The sequence below is a fragment of the Raphanus sativus genome, chromosome 9 (assembly GCF_000801105.2).
Source record: "Raphanus sativus cultivar WK10039 chromosome 9, ASM80110v3, whole genome shotgun sequence".
Classification (NCBI taxonomy): Eukaryota; Viridiplantae; Streptophyta; class Magnoliopsida; order Brassicales; family Brassicaceae; genus Raphanus; species Raphanus sativus.
This window is the reverse complement of record NC_079519.1, coordinates 18,445,868-18,470,293: the sequence shown is the minus strand read 5'-3', so window position 1 is coordinate 18,470,293 and position 24,426 is coordinate 18,445,868. Positions and strand designations below refer to the sequence as shown.

Genomic DNA, 24,426 nt, shown 5'->3' with positions numbered 1-24,426 from the left:
TTGGCTCAAGGTTTCTTTTAAACTTATGGAGAAAGTATATTCATAATATATATCCAACATATATTCCCAATCCTCCTTATGAGATTCTAAGATCATATGATCTTTAGATGGCACATATATTTGTGGTGGATTCATTCATAATATCTTAATTCATAATATCTTAATATGATATATGTCTGGACTCATGACCCGTATTAGTCTGAGGTGGGAATATTTATTATCACTTATATGGCCTGATATAATATCAATGGCCTGATGCAAGTCAATCTTTTATAACTCATGATGTCCCCAAGCATATGGACTTTTAGATTTTGAACCTTATAGGTAATGGTCATAATATCATAAATTCAACCAATATGTAATATGGTTGTGGACCATGTTTCACGGATTTTAGTATGGTCATGTATCATGGGATTTGTCCTCACTCCCCCTCATGAACATACTCTAATTCGTGGTGCTTGGGACAATAAATTCCCTTGTGCATAGATATAAATTTCACAAACGTGAGATCTTATGGGATAGCTTTTGTGCCTTTTTTAAATCTTGGCATCATAATTCAGATGGCTAAGTATGGTAATGCCATCTAAGTGATAATTTTCGTGGGTCAATCAAACATGATTATGATTGCCCTGGCTATTTGCCTAATATCATATTGATTTCTAGATCAATAGAGAGTGTAGTATCGACCACTTAGGCGATTTTAATTTAGGTAATCTTATTCGTTTTTGCCCATTGTTGGAAACCATATTTTCTTCTTAATTCAATGGGTCTTATAGGGTGAATATAATGCCTTTTAGACAATGCCTTGGTCGGACCATTTTTCTTTTCTTTCAAGGAATGTCCAGTTGAGTTCAAGAGTATATTATGCATCATAATAGAGCCTAGATGGCCGAGCATGTCGTGCCATATGTTAAAGGCTTCTCTGAACTCTTTGGAAAGTGATTTGGGGTATTAACCCACAATCATATTTATCTTGGCTCAAAGAAGGCCTATAGATATAGTAGGCATAGTCTCTAGGACTTTCCTTTGGCCTTGAGCATTTTCATAAATCATAAGGAATTCTTTCTTTTCTTTGCCCATAGTTTCAATATATAGACCATTCATATGAATGTCTTTGAAACTTTGATAAATTCCACTTTGATTTATGGAGAATGTAATGCATCAGAGATTTTTCAGATGTGTGCCTTTAGGCATTATGAGGTTGGACTAGCCATGACCTTGAAAAATATTTTTTGTCTCTTAAATTAATGTGGCTTGGTCCACTATAGAGAACAAAGACAAAATAAAATGATGTCGAAATCTAATTGGCCTTTTTAAGGCAATATGAAGTCTCGTATTCAAGTTGATCATCATTCTTATGGTCGAAATTATTCGCACCATCTAGATGGACCCAATGGGCTATAGGGTTCTATCCCTTTATGCTCTCCTGGTAGAGTTCAATAAGGTGTTTGGGAGTTCTACATTGGTTGGCCCAATGGTTGTTCAGCCCACACCGATGGCAAGCAAATTTTGTCGAGGCATGGGTTTTTAAAATCGGACTTATACCCACGGCTAGGTTGATAACCTTGGCCTCGGCCTCGACTATGGAGTGACTGTGGGTGATATCCACGCACACCCTTGCCATCTTCCATGGCCTTTTACATGGCCATGGTTTGACTCTTTCATATGGCTCTTTGGCCGTATATGCCTTAGGAAATGCCTTAAAATCCAGGAGGCCTCATCTCACTATTCCTCATGAGTAACTTATTGTTTTACTTAGCAAGCAACAAACAAGAGATTAAATTTGCATATGTGGAGGAACCCTTTTCTCGGTATTATTGCTGAAGCAAAACATTGCTTGTGGAATGTAGAGAATTTCTTCTCTAACATGTCAGCATATGTGATAGTCTCTCCACACAGTTTCAACTTTGAGACTATCATGAATAGAGCCGAGTTATACTCATCCACAGACTTATAGTCTTGAGTCTTTAGGTCCCTCAAATCATATAGGGCCTTTGGTAATAGCACCGTATTATGGTGATCATTTCTGGATTTAAGTTTTATCCAAAGGTCGAGAGGATTCTCAATAGTGAGATATTGATCATTGAGACTTTCAGTAAGGTGATGGCTTATGATTAAGAAAATCGCCTTGTATCTATCTCAAAAGTGAAAAATTTAGATTCAATCACCAAGATTTAGATTTCAAGATGATTTTCAACATCTGAATATTTAACATTGCTTTCAAGCATCAAGAATTTATATAAGCAATAGAAGCCTTAATTTATATGATTTAATTTATATGATTTAATAATGATTTAATAAGGCTTCCCCCAAATCATATAATATATTTGCTTTAAGCATTTCTAGTATGACAATGATCAATTGATCACTGCATCTAGTGATCCTTTTAATTATAATTCATATTTGGATTGATTATATATATGTATATAATTTCATATAGGGTTTCCAAGCCCTTTTAGAATTTTGAATAAGGATCAATCATAATTTTAAATGAGATCAAGCAATATGGATGAAAATCAATCACAATGGTCGAATGATAAATGCATGGCTCAAGAACTAATCGGATGTTATGTCCTAAGCATTGGACCAAAAATAATATAAATGTGATTCTTAATGCATGAGGATATTTGGTTTTCAAAAATCATAAAATAATAACCGATTCCTTCCCCCCTTTACCGGGTAAACCAAGACAAGAAAATTTATAATTTTCAGCAAATGTCTAAACCAAATTCAATTAGATTTTCTATCAATTGGTTTCAAAGCTGGTTATATTTTAATAAAGACAAGCATGCTTAGTTCTTAATAAAACTATATGACAGGAAGATGCATGGAAATGATCAGTTCATGATATGTGAATGATCTAACAATTTACTTATCCATGTTTGATCGGTTTAAACAGGTTTATAATTTCAATCAAAGCAAACATGCTAAGTTTAAATAAAAACCGATTTGGTTTAATTATATGCAAGCAGTGTGAATCATTTAGATGCAAGCAATATGAACCATTTTAATTTATATGAACTATTATCAGGATTGTCAATGATATGCAAACAAAAATTCAGTCTTAGCAATATGACAATTATGTATGGTCAGATTTTAAACAATATGAAAATTGCATTCAAAGTTGGTTCAAGATGATTCAAGATGATTCAAATTTTTACTAAACTGATGCTATCAAGTATGCAACAAGATTACTATAATTTAATCATCAATTTCAAGCATGGTAAAAGATCAAGATTAACTATCAACTTATGTGATCAATATTCAATATGATATGAAATCTATTCAAGGTTGGTTCAATTATTTAGCTATCAACCTATATGATCAAATGATTTCATGCATATTTATTCTATCTTATGACATATCAATTTAAAATCAAGACTATATGTTATAAAACTTTTATAAACATTTTCAGTCAAAGATATGCAATTAATAAAATCAAGCAAGCATTTATAAAATCGATTTTCAGTTTATAAAATCTGATTTTGCATTTAGAAAAGTTTTAAAACTCTTGACAGATACAAAATAAAAATTATTGGTCAAGGATATGCAATGAATGATTTTAATTTCGATTTTATAGATGTGTTGACTGAATTTGGGAGATCTGGCCGAAAGTGGCACAGAAAAGGATTCATGGATTTTTGTTTTTGGCCAGATTATACATTCATGTTTATCACATCTGGTAAATTGGCCAAAGCATCCATAGGTTTAAGCTATCTCAAACAGTTTATGGTTCATAAGTTTTTATAAACAAGATTCATATAGATCTTTAGGTATTTTAATCTATTTTTGAGATACTTAAAACCTTTAGAGAATTATAACTTTTATGGATTCAACATAATTCAGAATCAAGTTTCTTATGGATCAATGGTGAAAGTTCAGGGACAAACGAATATAAGGAGCACACAGAGAATCCAAGAACACTCTTTCTTGTATATTAGAAATCACTTAAACAATCTCCTAGATCTGTTTAATCCGAATTACTCTCAGTCACACACGACTAGAGACGGACCAATTTCTAATCTCTTAAACTCAGTAGATCGAGCTTCAACACCCTGAACTCGATCACCTCTTTACTTGACAAGACAAACCCTTGCTCAAGCTTTTTCCAATTAGCGTACTTAACCTAGATCTACCCTCAATAATCTAGTTAAGTAGCCCTCATCGAATATACTAAATTTCCTAATATCTCGATGCAATCTAATCTTCCATATCTTCCTTACTTGATAACCACGTTATGCCACGTCATAGTTTCCATAACCGTCTTTTTCCATTGTGTCACACATCGATCACATGTGTGACACAGTCTTCCTCTCTTCTTCACAATCACAGCTCTTTTCTTGAGCTTACAAATGGATCATAGAAACAAGATTAATATTATGGATTCATATAGATCCTTAGATTTCTTTTCAAATATAATGGTGTTCTTAGATTTTATGGATATATTAGTTTACCCTTTTACACCACAAGAATCTGAATGGACCACCATGAGAGAGAGCTAATCCACAGATGAGCTGGTTGAGAGAGAGGTGGAGGAGCTGGCCGGAAAAACCATGAGTCGGCGACGCGGATAGTTTATGCGAGTGACGACGCGTCAGAGATCGGATCGACAAGCCGTCTTCGGCAACGGATTCCTCTCGTCTTGGGCTTCAGTTTGATAGGTGGATCGTCGTCTGGCTCCACAGGGTTTGAGAGATACGGCGGTTTAAAGTTATGCCTGAATTTAAGATTTTCTGGCCGGAAAAGATGGCCGGAAAAGAGAGCTCAGGTGGAGAGCACTATCGTGCTGATAACGTGTTATAAACTAAAGAGAATGTGGAGAGTGATTTGTGAGAAAGTTGTGTGTATTTCTCATTAGCCAACACCACATTATATAGTGGTTTGTACAAGGGTTTACAAATGCTTTACAAGGAAGTAAATCTACACATTAATACTCTTGACTACATTGATGTCATACATGAAGACTTGGTCAAGGTGATGATAACGAGGTTGACTGAGTCTTCTAATCTCGGACCGGTTTGTAGATGAACCGATGTAGACCGGATGTAAACCTCCTTGCACTTCCTCTTGTACTTGTTGGACTTGTCTAGTACTTGGTTAAGTACTTGGTTATGGTTCATCCACACAATGATTTATAACAGTTGGTTACTTCTATGGGGAGATAAAATTTTAATTATTTGAAGCAACATTAAAATTACAAAATGCAAAACTAATGTTACTTCGAATACAATATATATATAGTAGTGTACCTCATCCTAAAACCTATACTATACAGACTTGCCAGGAGCTTTCGATGGCGTAGAAATAATATGTTTAAGAATATTATTATTTTATATAAAATAAAATTTTCAATTTTCAGTTTTAATATTTTAACTTTATTAGCTGAAATAAAAACCAAATTGTAATTTTTTTGTATTTTTTATTCAATTTTAATTTAAAATTCAAGTTAATTTTAATTAAATTTAATAAAAATAATTTACATTTTATAAATATATTTTATTCATACTACACGTTATTTAGTTACTTTGATTTTAGATATTTTTATATATAAATCTATAAATTAATTATAATAAATATATATATTAAATATAAGTAGAATTATATAAGTTGATAAAATATATAGCTATAGCTACACTTACTTTTATAATATATATATATATATATATAATAATACAAAATATGATTCGATGTCAAAAAAAATACAAAATATGATTCATAATTTGATGTAAAAAGGTTATTGTTGGATCTAATTTTGGACACATGTTAAATGGGCTATATCCAAAATTGGTAATAAAAGAACAAAGCATATAGCGACGTCAACGAAGTAAAAGAGGAGATCGCCAAAGTAGAGAAGGTCGCGGAAGCAGTTGCATGGATAGTGGAGTCAAGTTTATAAAAGGGACAGGAGATCAATGCTAAGGACACAGCGAAAGACCCTAGAGAGAGACCACACCACACATTTTCACCTTTCTCACTTTGTCTTAGATCTTATTGTTGATCGATCTCCTTATTATAATCAATCTCTTTGTTATTCCTTGTAATCGACCTTTTAATCAATAAAAGTCCATTTTTGTCAACCGAATTCCGATTACATTGTTGTGTTCTAAGGATATCGTTGCCTACATCTTTTGTCACTTCCCTAATTTACTTACAAACACTACAAAATACTGAGTGTAGAATTTAGGTTCTACATTTTGGCGCCAACTGTGGGGAAGATAAACGAAAAACATCCTTGCTAAGAACCGGATCTAGGATTTCTAAGCACGATTATGGATCCAAACCAATCCGGAATCCCTCAAAAAAGAACAGACAACACCGATCCAATCGGAGCCGAACAAAGGACCGGCCTACCGATCGGATCAGCTAACATGAGGGGGATCAACGATCCGACCCAGATGCCACAAGCTCCTTCAGCCGGAGTCACGGCTCCCGACCGATCCGGAACCCGAGTCTGGAGTCGAAGTGGAGATAGGTCTCCGATAGATAGTTCGCTAACCCGAACTCAACCAACAAAACCGATTTCTCCCATACAAATAACCCAAGCAAGGGAGGAAGTCGCGGAGCTTCGAGGCATGGTTCGAGCTCTCCTAGACAAAGCTCAGGAGCAGGAGATCGCTCATCGAGCAATTACCACTAGGCTAGAACAAACCGAAAGGGAGTTCGCCGAACATCGAGCTAGCATTCAGGACGAGATCCGATCCCAGACAAATCCGCGGCCTCGAGCACCAAACGGCGGAGCCTTCGGGACCCCCAGTTTCTCGAGTGCTCAATCAGGACATTATGCCGGAGATAACTCGCTTAACAATCCGTATACTAGCCCGATCCCCCGGAACCTAAGTTTCAGTGAAACCGGAGAACCCAAGGCTCCCCGATCACACCTCTTCGTACCAATGGCGTCACCGGAAGAGCCGACAGAGTTCGATTCGAGACCCCGCCTTCTAACCAACGAGCTTCCAGAGTCCATCACACAACGACGGAAGATTTCGAGCTACCTGGCACAGGTCCCGACCAGGGCAGACGAAACGAAGCGCCGCCTTTTTCTCCTACCGCCGTTCGAGCCCCACGAAGCGATGATCTGAGGACCGATGGAGGAAATGGGAAATTTCAAGAGTACATCGATAAAAACGATGCAGAACTCAAACGACTATACGCCATTATGCACATGGCAACAAGCGCAGCCCCAGACATCGACCTCGCTATTGAGGAAACCCGAAGGACCCCCTTCACAGACAGAATCTCGGGGATGAAGCTAAGCACAATCGGGAAAATTAAATTCCCCGAGTACTCTGGAAATTCAGATCCTAAAGCTCACATCTGAGCCTTAACACTCGCGATATCCAGGGCGCATCTCAACGACGATGAAAAAGAGGCAGGATACTGTCGTTTCTTCGCAAAGAACCTCATGGGCTCCGCCCTAGAATGGTTCGCCGGCCTAGAAGAAAATTCAATCGATAACTTCACACAACTAGTATCGGCATTCCTAAAGCAGTACTCGGTGTTCATAGAAACCAGAACAATCGAAGCCGACCTATGGAACCTCAAACAAGCACCCTTCGAGCCTCTAAGAGCCTACATAAATAAGTTTAGAGAAACCAAAGCAAAAATCGCAAACCTAAACGACGGAGTGGCTCTCGCCGCCTTGAAAAATGGTGTATGGTTCTCTCTAAATTCAAAGAAGAAATGTCGGTCAGGGCCCCAGTGTCACTAGATGACGCGCTGCATCGAGCATCATTCTTTGCAGCGTATGAAGAGGACGTAGCTAACTTGAAAGAATAATTTTTGGCAAGCAAAAATGCCACCAGCAAAAAAAATTTGGCAACTAAGGAAGCACCGACCAAAGGTCAACATTCTTACGCAATAGATAACTCCGCGAAAAACAAATCGTCCACTTTCGATCTAAACAAGCATTGCGACTTCCACAAACGGAAAGGACATTTCACAGAGGAATGTCGAGCTGCGTTACGCGAAAAGGCGAGAAGGGAGGAAGAAGAAAACTCTCAAGAAGATGAACCTCCTTCGACTCCAAAAAGCGATAAAAAGCCGAAAACGTCTTCCCACAAAAGAGCTTGGGAGGTAGAGGCCGAATCACCAAACTCGCCACCACCCGCTCCCAAAAAGCGGGTTGACATGATCTCGCTAAGCACAAACAGGCAAGATCGATACGACGTCCAAGGTACGACAGCAACCTCGACGCAAGGAAACATAACAATCACTATACTAATCCCCGGACTCTATGAGGAATTCGAGTTTGTACCAAAAAGACAACCCATCAAGCCAACACTAGCCAATAGAGTTACAAAACTCAGACATCAGCTAGAGGAAGCGAGACCATACGAACTCAGAAACCGAAAGAAAAACAGCATGCAGCAGCCCAACTACAAGCTGTGTAGGGGGCAAAGGCAATACCAGTCCGCATGGAAAAAGAAATGGTTCTCCCCGCTATAAACAGTCAGATCATACGACGTATCGATTTTATCTATGGAGGATCAAAATTCTGTAATTATGTCAACTCGATAAAGGCTCACCAGCGGAGAACCAAAAGACCTCTAAGAATCCAAGAACCTCTCTGCGGACCTGACCACGAGACCACATTCGACGAGAACGAAACCGCTGGCCTTGATCAACCACACGACGACGCCCTTGTTCTACGACTCGATGTCAGACGATGCGAGCTCTCACGAATCATGATCGATACCGGAAGCTCAGCTGGTGTCCTATTCTACGACGCCTTCAAAGGAATGGTATTCACCAAAAATCTCCTTAAACAAGAACCAACCCCGCTCATTGGATTTGCAGGAGAAATAACCTACTCCCTAGGATCTATCGAGCTCACAGTCACTGCCGGAGACGTTAGGAAAATTGTGGAGTTATCGTAATAAACCGACCAGCACCGCTCAACGCGATTCTAGGAAGACCCTGGCTATACAGTATGAAAGCAGTACCATCGACTTACCACCAATGCCTGAAATTCCCAACTCCGAAAGGCATCGAAACTATTCGCAGAAGTCAGAGGAGCTCTCGAACATGCTACCTCGCGAGTTTCAAAGACATCGAATCACACCCTTAAGCCGAAACAAATACCCCAAGGCAACCCCGACAAGAGCCGTACGGACGCTCGTACGCGATCAAAAGCCAAAACGACCCTTGACTAGGGGGAAACAATTGAACTACGTTAAGACTTGATCCCTTCTTAAGGGTACGTAGGCAGCTCACAGCACGAGTTCAGTCACCTCCCAACATTAAAAACAAGAAGGGAGCATTCCGCAGCAACACAAGCGACCTATCCAAATTAAGGACCCCACTATACAGACTTTCTTTTAACAAGAATTTGATTGTAATAAATTAACAAGCAAAATTTATCAAAAGCAATTTTTCCAAGATCTACAGTTTTCAAAACACAAGTTTTACCACCATACAATTCTCCTACTTACTAAACGACTAGGTGTAAGCTCGAGGCCCTGATCAAGTCTCAGAGTACATTTCGGTCCCGCTGAAAAACGCGGCATATTGGTTTTAGTAAAAACCTCACCCTACGCCGGCAAGGCATCGACGGAGTATCAACTCGTTTCGATCAAAAGTTCATAAGAAAAATCAGAACTCTACCCTTAAAAAGAAAATACGAGGCAATCAAAATCATTCCCTTTATTAAATTCAATAACAGAAACAAATAAATTACTAAAAAAAAAAAAACATGGAAAGCAATCGATGAGGAGCAGCTTCCTACTCTCCGACATCGAACTCTCCATCCCCAAAGCACCTGTCCATGTGCTTCCTCTCATTACCATCAAAGGCCCCTTTGGCAAAGTAATCTCCCGAAGCATGAGGAAGATCCAGCCTTTCGGTCATCAGAGATACATCGAACTCTCCGAGCTCGACTCCCTTCTCTCCCGATCGCTCTGCTCCACAGGAAGCCAATAGGTTCTTGCCCATTATCTCCTTCAGAAGGTATATCCTCGCGACAACCTCCCCAAGCTGGAGCTCGTCAACGACGTTAGACCGCTTGTCTTCCCATTTCTCCTTCAAAGACTTCAGAGTGTCCTGATAATCATCAGTTAAGCCTTTTTGGCCTCGTGAATCGAACTTCGAAGAACATCGACATGCCTCAAAGCGTCCGACTCTAGCTGCGACTCGAGCAAGGAAACTCGTTCGAGGGTCGACTTCCTCTCGTTTTCCGCAATACGAAGACGAGCCTCAAGCAAAGCAACTCGGTTCTCCGATTCTTCTGCAATAGACAAACGATCCGCATTGGCGCGATCGCGCTCCTGCAATAGTTTCAGGTTTGACTTCAGCTCCCTCACGACCCTCTTAACTTCGAGGAGCTAATCAGATCGCAGAACATCTTGGAGGTGCCGTTCCAAGGTCGCCGCAAACTCGTTGTTAGCCTCCATGACCTATAAATCATAAAAGGTTCAGAATAAGCTCGAACAAAACATTCAAAAGATAAGCAAACCTACCTTTGCATGAGCCACCGCCATCTTGACGTAAGTTCACGCTCGGTCATGTTCTGAAGGGAAGGAAGCGGGCAACCAGCGGGATTAAAATGCCTCATTAAATGAGCCACACTCTCCGGATCCTCCGTAATCGGACAATCCTTGGAGTGCGTAAATTGCCAATGAAATGGCTTCGCGACCCCGTCACCAAGAGAACTTGGGCGATGGTCAGAACCATTTGTCTTCGCCTTCTCGGAGGGACTTTCGTGACCCTCCGAGCCAGTAGGACTACTCGACTTCACACGAATATCCGAGCCTTTGCCACTAGATTCCTTGCCAACCTGTCTAGAAGGAACCTGGGGAACTCGGGTTTCCTCACGAAGAACCTCAGTAAGCGCCTCGCTAACATCACCGGATCGAATCCTCTCCGCACCGACGTTGCCGGCTCGATTCCTTGACTTATCGGCCTCACGGGGATTCGATCTTCTTGTTGACATAATCGCTCTATTTGAAAAGAGAGTAGGGAGTTCGAAGGTTGTTCGGATGAAACCTAAGTCAAAAATTCGAGGTCTTATAAAGAACGAAGTACTACGAATATCCTAACCAGAATTTTTTAGCAAACCCGAAACACCAAAAGATTTTTATCTCAAACAAACGAGAAACATATAATATCTGAACGACTCAAATTTAAACCCACAAAATCCAGGGAAAAATAGGATCTCCGCGATAACGTAATTATCCAACAACAAAGCAAAATTAAAAAGGGAAAAGAAATCAGGAGTTTGCATCGCTTCCCGCGTTTGACGGCTCCCCAAGATCCGACTCCTCCGACACTTTCGGTAGATCGAGCTCAGAGATAGTCCAACTCGAGGAAGGGCAGGACTCGACGATCGCTTCGCAGTCTCTCTCCAAATCCTGTAAACGAACCAACTCTCCATCAACGTCGCAGCTTTCCTCCTTAATTTCAGTCAGAAGGTCGATGTTCACGACCACCTCCTGAAGCTGAATCCTAGCCGCCTTCTCTTTCTCCTTGTCGGACCACTTGTCTTCCAAAGACTTCAAAATTACTGTGTACTGCTGCGACATCCTTCTCGGCTTCGAGTCTAGCAATCTTAGCCTGTTGGGCAGCGATTTCGATCTCTAGAACCGACTTCTCATCTCAGACCTTCACACAATCTGTCATCATGGAGTTAATCTTCTCAACCTCCTCCTTGTTCTCCCGCTTAGAAGCCTCAAGCTCAGCAGAGATCCTCTTGATGTCAAGAGAGATCCGATCAATTTCCACATCTCTCTGAAACGTCCCTGTGCGCTCCGCCATCTTCAGAACAAGGTCGTTACAAGCTTCCATGACCTGTAAGTAAATGTAGTCAGGAAAACAATGAAATAAAGCAGAAAAATAACGATTCTCTGAGATCAAACCTTTGCATACGCTTCGGCGACCTTGGTATAAGCGTCTTCCTCCTCCAAGGAAGAAAAGAACGTCGCTCCGAAGTTTCGAGAGCTAGTCCCTTCACCCAAGCGTTTAGGACCAGCATTGGTCTCACGTATAGGGGAGTGGTCGCTCCTCCCTACTCTCCGTCTTTTCGACGTCTTAGGAGCAGGTCGCGACGGTCTCGGTGAAGCGCTTCGCGATGCTTTGACAGACCCGTGCTCGCGAATCGGCATACCTTCCTCCGAATCAGAACTCAAAGACATCGGAGTAGGATCCACTAGCGGTTTCTTCGAAGCAGACATCAAGGTCCTAAACGACCTCTGTAACGAGCACCTCTCAGAACGGCTCGTGTTAGGAGGAACAATAACCTCCTCCGCAGAAGTAGGTTCTTCATGATCAGAAGAGTGAGCTTCCTCAAGCAGCTCGATCGGTTCCGAGATCGCAGGAGCAATTCCTAAACCGACCGGGAGCGAATTCAAAGTCCGAATCCGTTCCCTGGTGAACGACGAACAATCAGTGTCCCTTCGTCTCAAAACGGCCACCAGACCACGGAGTTGATCCGACATCGGAGAGATCTTCGGGTGAACTAAACAATAGATACATATGTGCGAACTCGTGTAAGTTCCTTGGATAACAAGCAAATAAAAGGAATATATATTCAAAAAAAAAAAAAAACCTAACCAATATTTTTAGCCCAACGGCGAGGGAGCAGAGAAAAGTAGAAATCCTCTACGGTGGACGAGTCGACCTTAAAGACGAAGAACTGCTCTCGCCACGGGTCGTTTCGATAGGGAGTCTCACTAATCACGTGGCGACCAGGACGAGGAGATACCAAGAAAGTCTTGGGATTCTTCTGATTACGCTTTATAAAGTACAAATTATGTAGCTCCTCGAGCTCAAATAAGAGAGTTTCTCTTCCCTGGCTCTGACGAGAATCGCCAAGAGATGCCTAAGAAGATTCGGACATAGCTGAGTAAGAGAAATCCCAAGCTCAGCAAGAATCTCCAACACCTGTTTCAGAATCGGGAAAGAGAGCCCGCAGGGCTCGAAGAAACGGAGATATGCACCGCAGTAGCCTTCTCTGACAGTTTCCGGAGTCTCCTGATCAGAAACAAGCTCACATACCACGGCGCGATCAACGCCGAACGAGGAGTATAAGGCTTCAAGATGTTCTTGCTTAATCGTTGGACGAGGAAATCAAGAGGAAGACATCGCGTAGAGACAATAGAAAAAGAGAATTGCAAAATCAGGAGAAAAAAAGATGATCGGAAGTGAAAAAGAAAAATCGGAACTCCATCGCTATTTAAAGTAAAGCCTCTAACGGCTATATCGCAACCCGAGAAACGCAATAGTTACCTAGGTTACGCTGCAGCCGCCGCAACCAATCCGGTTTCGCCCTAGAAATCCACGCATATGACCGTTATAAAACAAAAGTATAAAAATAACGGATCAACGATAACACCGAAGGTCGGAGAAAAAAAAATCTAATCGAATCCCGAACCAAGCAAACCAAACCGTCTCTTTCCATTTCGACCAAAGAAAAGAGACTGGGGGACAAATGTTGGACCCAATTTATGACACAGGCTAAATGGGCTATATCTAAAATGGGCCATAAAAGAACAAAGCCCATAGCGACGTCAACGAAGTAAAAGAGGAGGTCGTCGAAGTCGAGAAAGTCGCGGAAGCAGTTGCATGGATAGCGGAGTCAAGTTTATAAAAGGGAGAGGAGATCAATGCTAAGAACACAGCGAAAACCCCTAGAGAGAGAGCACACCACACATTTTCACCTTTCTCACTTCGTCTTAGATCTTATTGTTGATCGATCTCCTTATTATAATCAATCTCTTTGTTATTCCTTGTAATCAACCTCTTAATCAATAAAAGTCCATTTTTGTCAACCGAATTCCGATTACATCGTTGTGTTCTAAGGATATCGTTGCCTACATCTTTTGTCAATTCTCTAGTTTACTTACAAATACTACAAAATACTGAGTGTAGATTTAAGGTTCTACAGTTATATTCATAATTATTTTTTATTCAATAATGTAATATATATTATTTCAATATATATATATATATATATATATATATATATATTAAATTTATGAGTTATTACCATATTTCTAAAATCTTAGCAAAATGAATATTTATTGATATTTATTAGATATTATTATACTTCAAATTTTTGCCAAAAAAAATCGTTTATGAGTTATTAAAGTCATGTCGTTTTTTGGTTGTTGAAAACATATTTATTAAGGGAAAATTATCATTTAAATCACGAATTTTAAAATTTGATTGGAAAAAAACATGAACTTTCACTTGGACCATTTAAAACACCAACTTTCGTTGACAAGTCATTTTAGTTATAAACTTTCATTGACTATATCATTTTAAGCCTACCATTAGTCAACAGTTAACTAACGGTAGGACTAAAATGGCTTTTAAAGTTTATGATTTTTGGCCCAAATATAAATTATCTAACTTTAGAATAAATTATTTAGTAGGTAAAATGTTTTTAATAAATTTTGAATAAATAATATTTTTTTTATACCAATTAAAATTTAAATAATTTTCATTATATTGTAAAATAATTAGTTAACTTCTTATTAGTTTAATAATTATTTATTAAAAAATTATAAAGAATAATTATGTCAGTTTTGTAACTATTCATAGAGTTTGGATTATGTTTCATAATTTTATTGTCAAAGTTAGTGTCTCTTTGGCAAAAGTATAAATCAACGTTTTTCCAAAAGATTAAATATTAAATATTGAAAATATATTTTTGATAACTATAACACTAATAATAAAAATTATTTATATAATTTTCCAAAAAAGTATTAATTTTGGCAATAAAATTATGAAACATAATACAAACTCTATGAATAGTTACAAAACTGACATAATTATTCTTTATAATTTTTTAATAAATAATTATTAAACTAATGATATGTTAACTAACTATTTTACAACATAATGAAAATTATTTAAATTTTCATTTGAAGAAAATAATAAAAATTATATTTATTTATTCAATATTTATAAAAAAAATTCTAGTTATAATTTATTGTAAAAGTTAGATAATTTATATTTGGGCTAAAAAATCATCAACTTTGAAGGTCATTTTAGGCCTAGTGTTAGTCAATTATAAATGCTGACTAACGATAAGACTAAAATGATATGATCAATGAAAGTTTATAACTAAAATGATTTGTCAACGAAAGTTGGTGTTTTAAATGGTTTAAGTGAAAATTCGTATTTTTTTCAACCAAATTTAAAAGTTCATGATTTAAATAACAATTTTCCCGACTTATTAATGACACATATGGGGTATCCACGTGGAAGGAGGGTTGACTTTTGACAGTTGACACCCCTTAAAGAGTATATAAGACTTGTGTACTTTTGCACTATGTTGATAGAATAAGCTCAATTGGTCCAAATTGATTCTTTTTATATTCTATATCCATGTATCGAACGAAGCTTCGGTTTCCATTTTGTTTCCGGGCCTTAAGCCCAAAAGCGATTTTAACTAACTTTAAATTTGTTTTAAAGCCCAATCTTAGTATGATTTTTTTCATAAATAAATAGATGTTTAATGAACAAACTTTTACATATTATAGTTTTCTTATTATAAAATATAATATCGTATATTTGATAAAAAATTAATATTGCATATAATTATTTTTAATAATATTATAATTTAAATAAATACTTCAAATTATAACTAATTAGTTAGATTTAAAATTATTAGTTAAATTAGTTTTAATAATTAATTTATCTTAAATATTTAATTTAATTATGACTTTATCTATAAGTTCATCTATACAAAACAATTTTTCAAATAATGTTTAGAGATGAGCCTAAGTCACGACCATATGTAATAACCACAGTAACTTGATGCAACCAAATTAGTATAATAAATTGATGCATCATCCTTAGAGCGACTAGATGCAAAATCTATATTCAAGGCACATCGACACTTTTCCTATACATGGGTGAAAACATCAGGCCATGACTATGAACACTGACCGAGGTGCGACATTAGGCCTATTTTCCCATTACTACGAACAAGAACAAGGACCTGTTTTAGACCAATTAGACTGAACCATGTACATCTTATAACAAAGGTATATTGTGTTTCTTTGTGAAAACAATATTAGATTGATCATTTTAACTCCAATCAACTTTTTTGCAATCTAATGCAGGTCAAGACCAAGACAAATGTGACTGAGCTAGTGAATACTACAGGGCTGCGCAACCAATTGTTGCAATACCCTGAGCGCGGTTGGTTTATCACTCCACCACTCCGTCCAACATTAGCAGACTAAATCTGTAGAAACCAACATAGGCTTTGTGAGTAAACATTTGTTTTATGTTATCATCAGAAACGGGCAACCGGCCTCTCAATTCGATCTAACTAAGCCCATGTTTCTGCCCTCCTCTCGCTTGTCTTGTGGAAGTGTGATGTAACGAAGAATGCAATAATATATCACAAGAATCATGCCTTATTTGTAATTTTTACATACAATAAGTAGAAAATATAGAAACCATTTTGCTATAGCAATATCTGCAACTGTCAATTACTTTAGAATACATATTCATTTATTTACCTACTTGGCAATAATTCCACTGCTCTAAGAGTTATGATAAGAACGATTTGATAGATGATCTTCGAGTAGTTCGAAACATTAACAGTAAAGAGTTGAAAGAGTGATAAAAATCACAGACGCAATGATTTACATGTGACACCCTAACCAAAATAACAGCAAACCATCAGATAAGAACCAATTGATACATTATGAAGAATAAAACCAGTTTTGTATAAAGCAAACATCATCAAACGAGAGTGTATTACATCATAGTTATTAGTCTGCATGCATGTCCATTGAGGAATCAAAAGAGCCTGGAGAGTTAGATCCCCTGTTCAGTTCACTGCTTCTGGTTGCGCCAGATATGTAGCCTCCCTGCGGAATTTGGTAGTTTTGAAGGCTACGGCGTATGGGGCTTGAAAGGGCGTTTGAGAAAACCGAGTTCTTCACCTGGTTTTCGCATTGCTCAGACCGAACCACTGGAACAGCTGTTGGGCAAGACGTGCCTGAAGAGGCCATGAGCCCGGCATTCATTGCTGGTTGTGTTGGCGGCGCTCTTGGGGAAATTGGGGGCTCCTCTGGGCAGCACTCTAGCTCGTTCTGCATTGGGGAAAACAAGAAACTCAATCAGATCTGACCAAGTTCCAAGGTGTTATATAGATAGATAGATAGATAAATATCATACGAACCTGAATGTAATTGATTATATCCATAGACGTCACTCTTGACCCTCCTTCTTGTTGTCTCCATATCCATTGGTACAATTTCTCCTGAAACATGGAAGATGAGCAGAAAGTTAACTTAAGTAAAGAATGCATAAAACTAGCTAGAGTCGCATAATCTGATCCCATTCAGTATGTCATCTCATCACCTAAGAATAAGCTTCAGTCAACCAAGGACGACATGAACAACAGATAATCTGAATCAATAAAAGAACCATGAAAACAAGAAGAGGAAAATGCTTTCACTTCTTTGGCTTTGGTTTCACTGATAGGAGATGCTATGACACAGAAACACTTTTCATCAAAAAAAAAGAAAGAAATCTTTATGTACGGACACAAGAACTAAGATGACAAACTACAAAAGAAAGAGACACACAGAGAGACTTATTCCACTGTCACAACTGGAATCAAGAAGATCCTAGACACCTAAACTATCTTGAGGAAAATTAACACACAGGTTGTACATGAAACACCAAAAGCTTCATGCAACATTATAATGCAAACAACACTAGATTAAGATTTAAGACAAAAGAGAGGAAACTAACAATTTTGGTCAAAAAACCAAAAACTCATCTTCAATGACAATCAGTAATTGTACATGAAACATCAAAAGAACAATGCAACTAATACACTCATAACAGAACTTAATAGATTAGGCAGAACTAACAACTTATCTAAAAATCAAAACTTGACTCCATAAACTCGGAAAAAAAAAAAGATTTCAAATCGAATAGATAAAAATAAAGAAAAAAGGGGTAAAATACATACGAGACCATGGCGTTCACCGGCTTGGAAAGATAATTTCTGGTGGTTCATGGACTGAGTATAAAGCTGAGATAACGAGTTCGCGGCGGTTCGAAACGAGGCGTAAACAGTCCGATCTACCTCATCTAGGCTCGTCGCTGTACCTTTTCTCTTCTTCCCCATCTCTTAAAGATTGATTCTTCTATAAATCGGAATCGGATCTTCTTCGCCTAATTTAGACGGCCACGATTTCTCCGTCGGCGATTAACGGATGGTCGTTGTTCTCTATCGATCAATCGGCGATTCTGATATGTTATAAAGACAGCAGATTGGACAAAAGAGAGAGGGCACTTCTCTCACTTTATACGAAACCGCAAGACTAGGCATGGGAGTTCGATGCTGTCCGGTTCGGTCTTGTTTCGTTGGGTCCAATTCGGCCCAGTCCGATTTTTCGGTTTTCAGATATTTTGTGTAGAAACCGTTTAACTTAAGCTGGTTTTAGTTCAGTTTTTTTCCGGTTTGTCATTTGGTTGAGATTGCAAAACTGGGAGCTAACTAATACTAATATCCACACAAAAAAAATCATCCCCAGTTCAGTTTCGGGTTATCTTTGATATAAGAATATATGTTATACATCATATGGTGGACGATCCATAACCGACCCGGTCCATACCGACCCATGCATGAATCATAGGCGGACAGCTTTTTCCGTTATGTTCTGGTCTTGTTTTTCTTTTCCTAGTTGAATTATGATTTGTTATCTTTCCATTTATCTATGACGGTCTATTTGTAAATCACTATAAAAAAAACTTCTCATGCTTATGAATAATACAACTATTATTCCCATTAGTTTACAACACGTTATCAGCACGATAGGGTCTAGTACTAAGCATCCACAAAATATTCTTCAACTCAGCCGAAAATCATCACACCCTAAACGCAAAGGAATCTGCCTCGGAACTTCAAAGAGGTCATTTTCTCAAACCGCTTATCGTTCTGACCACCGACGCGCCCTCATGCACAAATACAGTGCGCGCAGATTTGCTTTGGAAACCAAATCTGATTCCAACAAGGATTTTCTAGCCGAACTCAACTCCTGTGCAAGATAAGTTTATTATACCTTATTTGATTTATGTTATCTGGTTAGCTTATGGTGTTCATGTTATCTGATGCTCCTCGTGTTGTTTCATGAGCCGAGGGAATTAAAATCTAATATTAACAAGGAGTTCAAGCCGAGAGGAGTTGCTGCCCGTGCGATCAAACTCTCTTTTCCATCAAAAGGAGTTCATAGCTAACAACGACCTCCACTCGTTCAAACCGACGATCCGACGAATCCGATAGCACAGCTGACCGCCAATCCCGATCCATGTTCGTGACCCGATACCAACAAGCTCTCGTTCGCGGCCTGTTCCAGCTCGATCACTTCTCTTCGGTGGTCCGTTCAACCCTACTTGAGGTCAAGGTAACAATCAAAACCCTAGAACCTAAAGAACTCTAATTCGCGATAAAAAAAACCCTAATCAATGATGAATTAGGATTTGGTTTTAGATTGATTGAAAGTTAGGTTGATAGATCATAATGGTTACTAAGTGGCTAAATGCATATACCATATTGCATAAGAACGCTCATACTGTTTTAAAGAAATTAATGGACTGATTGATGCTGTGGAAAATTGATTGAAATAACTTGTGATTTCCTGAAAGCTAAGGTGAAAGAAAAGAATTGCACGACTAGGTTAATAGAAACCGTTTGATAAGATTGATCATTCCATGTTGTTCTGGCCGTGCGGCTTGTTTAAATATTATATCATACCCGTTTGGTCGTGTGACCAATTTGCATATATGATTGTCATTAAACATGAACACTTTTAAATCTAAATTATAAAACATATGATTTAAGATGTCGAAAATAACCAACTTGGATTTTTCTACCATAAATCTCTCTGGAGATAATTATTTGCAATGGGCATTTGATGCTAAGATCATCTTGAAATCCAAGGGACTCGGTGAAAGTATCACAGAGGACAATAATGTCAGTGAGAAAGATCGGTACAGAGCCATCTTGATCATCTGCCATCATCTAACTGAGAGTCTAAAAGACCAGTATCTGACCATTAAGAATCCATTGGACCTTCGGACATAATTAAAAGCGTGATATGATCACCAGAGAACGGTGATCTTACCAAAGGCTCTGTATGATTGGAGGAATCTCAGGATCCAGGACTATAAGTCTGTGGATGAGTATAACTCGGTATTGTTTGAGATTGTTTCGAAATTGAAACTGTGTGGTGAGAGTGTAACAGATAAGGATATGCTTGAGAAAACTTTTTCCACCTTCCACACAAGCAATGTGCTGTTACAACAACAGTACCGTGAGAAAGGATTCACGACTTATGCTAATCTTATTTCTTGTCTATTGCTTGCTGAGCAAAACAATGAATTGTTAATGAGAAACAGTGAAATGAGACCTCATGGATCAGCCCCTCTACCTGAGGCACACACGGCCACATAAACCAAGAAGGAAGCAAATCACGTCTAATTTTCCACTCATTTTCTCTTTTTTTAAAGCCATTTAAACTTTTTTGGATACGGAGGGTTTTTCAGATCTGGATTTGGATATGAAGGTTTTTCATATCTGGATCAGACTTTGAAAGATTTCTGGGAAGACTTCCAGGAAGTCTTTTGATGGAGTTTTCTCCCACGTCTCCTCTTTCATAACATATCTGAGTGTTTTGATAAGTTTTTATTTCTAATTTTTCTTCATTTGGTAACCTTCTGTTCCATAAATCTCTTAATTTTTTTCCAAAAATAAAACTTTCGGCTGTCAAAAAAAAACTTTCTAACCCCTCTCTAATCTCTTTGAACTTGAAAATACCAAATTTTATATGAATTTTAATTTTTTTTGTCTCATATCTTTATCACCAATCTATCTTTTTGTAGGCTTTTAATAAGATGGTCTTCATCTTCCAGTTGGATATATATTTTTGTGTGTTCTATAAAAGTATTTATATCTAATCTTTCACTTATTTTCTCAATTTTGAAGTCATTTGAACATTTTTGGATATAAAGATTTTTCAGATCTGGGTTTTGTTATGCAAGTTTTTCAGCTCTGGATGAGATTTTGGAAGACTTCTGGGAAGTCTTCTAAAATATAATGCGCTAGAAGATTTTCAGAAGACTTCTTGAGAAGTCTTCTCCAATATCTCTTTTTCACAACAGATCTAAGCGTTTTGGTAAGTCACCCTGCCTAAATTTCCGTCATTTAGTAACTTTTGTTGCATAAAAATCTTACATTTTTCCCAAACTAAAATTCTTCAACCTCTCTCTAATCTTTTTAAACTTGAAAACACCAAATTTTATATCAATTTCTCAATTTTTCTCATGTCTTTCTTACTAATCTATCTTGTTTTTGCAGATTTTTATCACATGGTTTTCATCTTCCACTCCTTTAAAGGTATATCTAAATTTTTGGATATGTATGTATGTTCTTTAAGGTAAATATATCTCATCTTCCACTTATTTTCTCTTTTTTGAAGCCATTTGACCGGATTGTGTCAGAAATTTGACTTTTCGCAGACAACTTACCAGGAAGTCGTTCAGCAGAATTTTTTTTTTTTTTAATTTTTAGTTTTAGTTAGAAGACTTCTGTGTAAGCCGTTTCAATTTATTTTTGCAATTGAAAATTAAAACATAAATAATTATTTTTATCTAGATGACTTACATGGAAGTTTTCCGGTAGACGACTTACACAGAAGTCTTCTGTAATAATCAAGGTTTGACCAGAATCCCGAATAAAATTCTGGAAGATTTCCGTGTAAGTCTTCCAAATAAAATTAAATATTTAAGTTTTATTTTTCAATTGCAAAAGTAATCTGAAACGACTTACATGGAAGTTGTCTAATTATAATTAAATATTGAAGTTTTATTTTTCTGTTGGACGACTTACCAGGAAAATTCAAATTTCGGACACAATTCGGTCAAATACAAAACTAACATGTTTATCCTAGACGATTTACCAGGAGGTCTTCTCTGGTATTTTCGAGATTTTCTTTAACAAAGAAAAATGGAAAATTCAATAGAAATCGTCTCTAAAAACACATATAAAATTCAATTGCAAAACTAACATCTGCATTGACCAGAAGACTTATTTTTAAGTCTTCTACTACCATAAAACTTATACGAACGTTGTTTGACAGACAGATCTGGAAAAAAATTGATTTCATAGATTCAACCAGCGAGATAACTTGTTTAGCACATATAAGTCTTCTCTAAGCACACAAAAGCTCAAACGAAAGCAACCCACCAAGAATTGCAAGCTTGAATGGCTCTATGAACCATAAAAAATTTAGAATCAAAATCTCGGGTTTTTGGATGATTATATAGAGAAAGTGAAAGAGGTGTGGTTTTTAGTTAATAAGAAATGAGATAGAAGGAGTGTAAATCAATTTTAGGTGTATTAAGAGCTTCAAATTTTTGTTCATGGTGTTTAGTTTATTGATGGCAATGACAACATTGTAAATACTTGAAGAAAATGAGGATGAGAGAGAGTAAAAACTCATTTTTTAAAAAATGGTATTTTCGTGAATAATCTGAATTTTTTGGGTGAATAGGACAATTGAAATTTCCAAAAAAAAAACATGGGTCAGTTTTGTGTTTGAATTTGAGTTTTGAGTCATATTTTCAAAACTCCCTTAATATTTGTTTTATAAGTTGAAGTATGTTGTAAAATTCATGAATATATTTTATTCTGTTATTTAATAATTTATAAAATAGTTAATCTATGGATTAAGTTACTTGTGGTAATTTAATAATTAATATAAATTATGTATATATAAATATTATAAAAATGTTATTTCTTATTATATAAATGAAAATGAATCAACATTCGTTTTTTAATTATAGTTAATTTTAATTATGATTTTATTATTTAAAAGTAAATATTAAAAAGAAACATGTATTTACATTTTTAAAAGGCGTTAAAAGACATTATTAAAATGTAATCTTAGAAAAGGATACTTAAAATATCTTTGTAGATATCTTATTTTGAAAGTATTATAATAATTGATTATATATGGTATATATTTAATAATAAATAAGTTAGTTGTAAGAAAAATAATAGAAAGTTAAACAAATGTAGTGGTCCAGCCAAGAATATTTGCAAGTAGATAAAAAAAATTATGTTATAATAGTACTTGATCATAATGTCAAAGTAAAAAAAGTTCATACGGATATAGCTAAAAATGCTAATGAGATTTAACTCAAAATTTAGAAAGGACGATATGATCTCATCAAAATGATCTGCGATTTTATTACCTTGAAACGAGGGTAAATCAATATTGTCGATTAAGTTTTAGCTTAAGTAATTAAAGGTAAAAATATAAGGGAAAGACAGTCATAGTAAGAGATCCGAGAACTTAAAATTTGAAAGCAAGCAAGCAATGGAATCACCAAATATACTAGAAAATGATGAAGGAATTGAGGTTTTCGAGTCCAATATAATTAAACTTTAAACCTTTGCATGGGAAATAAAGGTACCTGAGACGAAATGTCACTTTATTTGGTAACTGATAATATGGCATGTGGTGGTCACAAGAAATCTAACATGTTGTATGTGCGATGCGATAATTATCATCCAAGATGTGGAGAACCATAAAAAAAACTGTCATTCATGCTATTTTTGAATGCATACCAGCTTTACATGCATGATCTTTAAGCAACTTCATATAGTTGTGATGCTTTTTCACTTCCGAGCATTTATGCCAATCTAGATTACTTATTCTGAAGAAAGAACATCATTGGAGACCTAAAATTGGACAGAAAATCTTTATCCATGTATAATCTGATATATATGGAAGGTTCAAAATGATAAACTTGAAGGGAAATAAATAGAGATCCTTTGGAGCTTGTCAGATATGCGAAAAGTGAATGTCAATTTTAGTTTAATGCAAAAGAGACATTAACCTCATCTCTCAGGAACATCCGATTGAGGAAACTGAAGTTTTAATTTTGGATAACATTTATATGGTGGATGGTTTATGGAACTCTACATGTCAGTTCAGTGGATGCGGATCGGTTTAGTTAGATAACTTGGGAAATATCCATCTTATGGGATGTAGAACATAAGATGTCGAGAGGCTGCTTTGTACACAGAATTGGAGGCACTAAGATGGACTATGGAAAGTATGCTCTAACATTCGACATGCCAAAAATTTGGAACAAATTGCAAGGATCTGATTTCAATGATAAAGGAGTCTAAAGTTTTGCAACAGATGGAGACGATTCAGACTCTTCGGCTATGCTTTCCGGAGTTCAAAATCTCATACATCCCAAGACGCAAAATGGAATAGTTGATTCTTTAGCTAGAAATGCACGTTCTTTTCATAGAGAGCTTTGTTACATTAATTATTCTATTCTAGTCTATTTATCCAAACCATCTCAAGTTTGAGTAATAAAATAGCTGTTTGCTGTAAAAAAAATGGAACCGCCTATAATCCAAAACTCATATTTGCTCTC

At 36.9% G+C, this 24,426-nt stretch overlaps 2 protein-coding genes across 2 annotated transcripts; one reads left to right on the top strand and one right to left on the bottom strand.

Annotated features, from left to right (window-relative positions):
- The first annotated feature begins 7,162 nt into the window (after positions 1-7,162).
- LOC108830579 (uncharacterized) lies at positions 7,163-8,876 on the top strand. Its single transcript, XM_018604182.1, has 4 exons — positions 7,163-7,281; positions 7,342-7,656; positions 7,803-8,399; positions 8,450-8,876. The coding sequence occupies exons 1-4, from the start codon at positions 7,163-7,165 to the stop codon at positions 8,874-8,876; spliced, it is 1,458 nt and encodes a 485-aa protein (XP_018459684.1).
- Positions 8,877-16,619: 7,743 nt separating this feature from the next.
- Positions 16,620-18,263, bottom strand: LOC108830577 (uncharacterized). Its single transcript, XM_018604181.2, has 3 exons — positions 17,939-18,263; positions 17,138-17,218; positions 16,620-17,048 (listed from the first exon to the last, which is right to left on the bottom strand). The coding sequence occupies exons 1-3, from the start codon at positions 18,095-18,097 to the stop codon at positions 16,725-16,727; spliced, it is 564 nt and encodes a 187-aa protein (XP_018459683.1). The 5' UTR covers positions 18,098-18,263; the 3' UTR covers positions 16,620-16,724.
- Between the last annotated feature and the right edge of the window lie 6,163 nt (positions 18,264-24,426).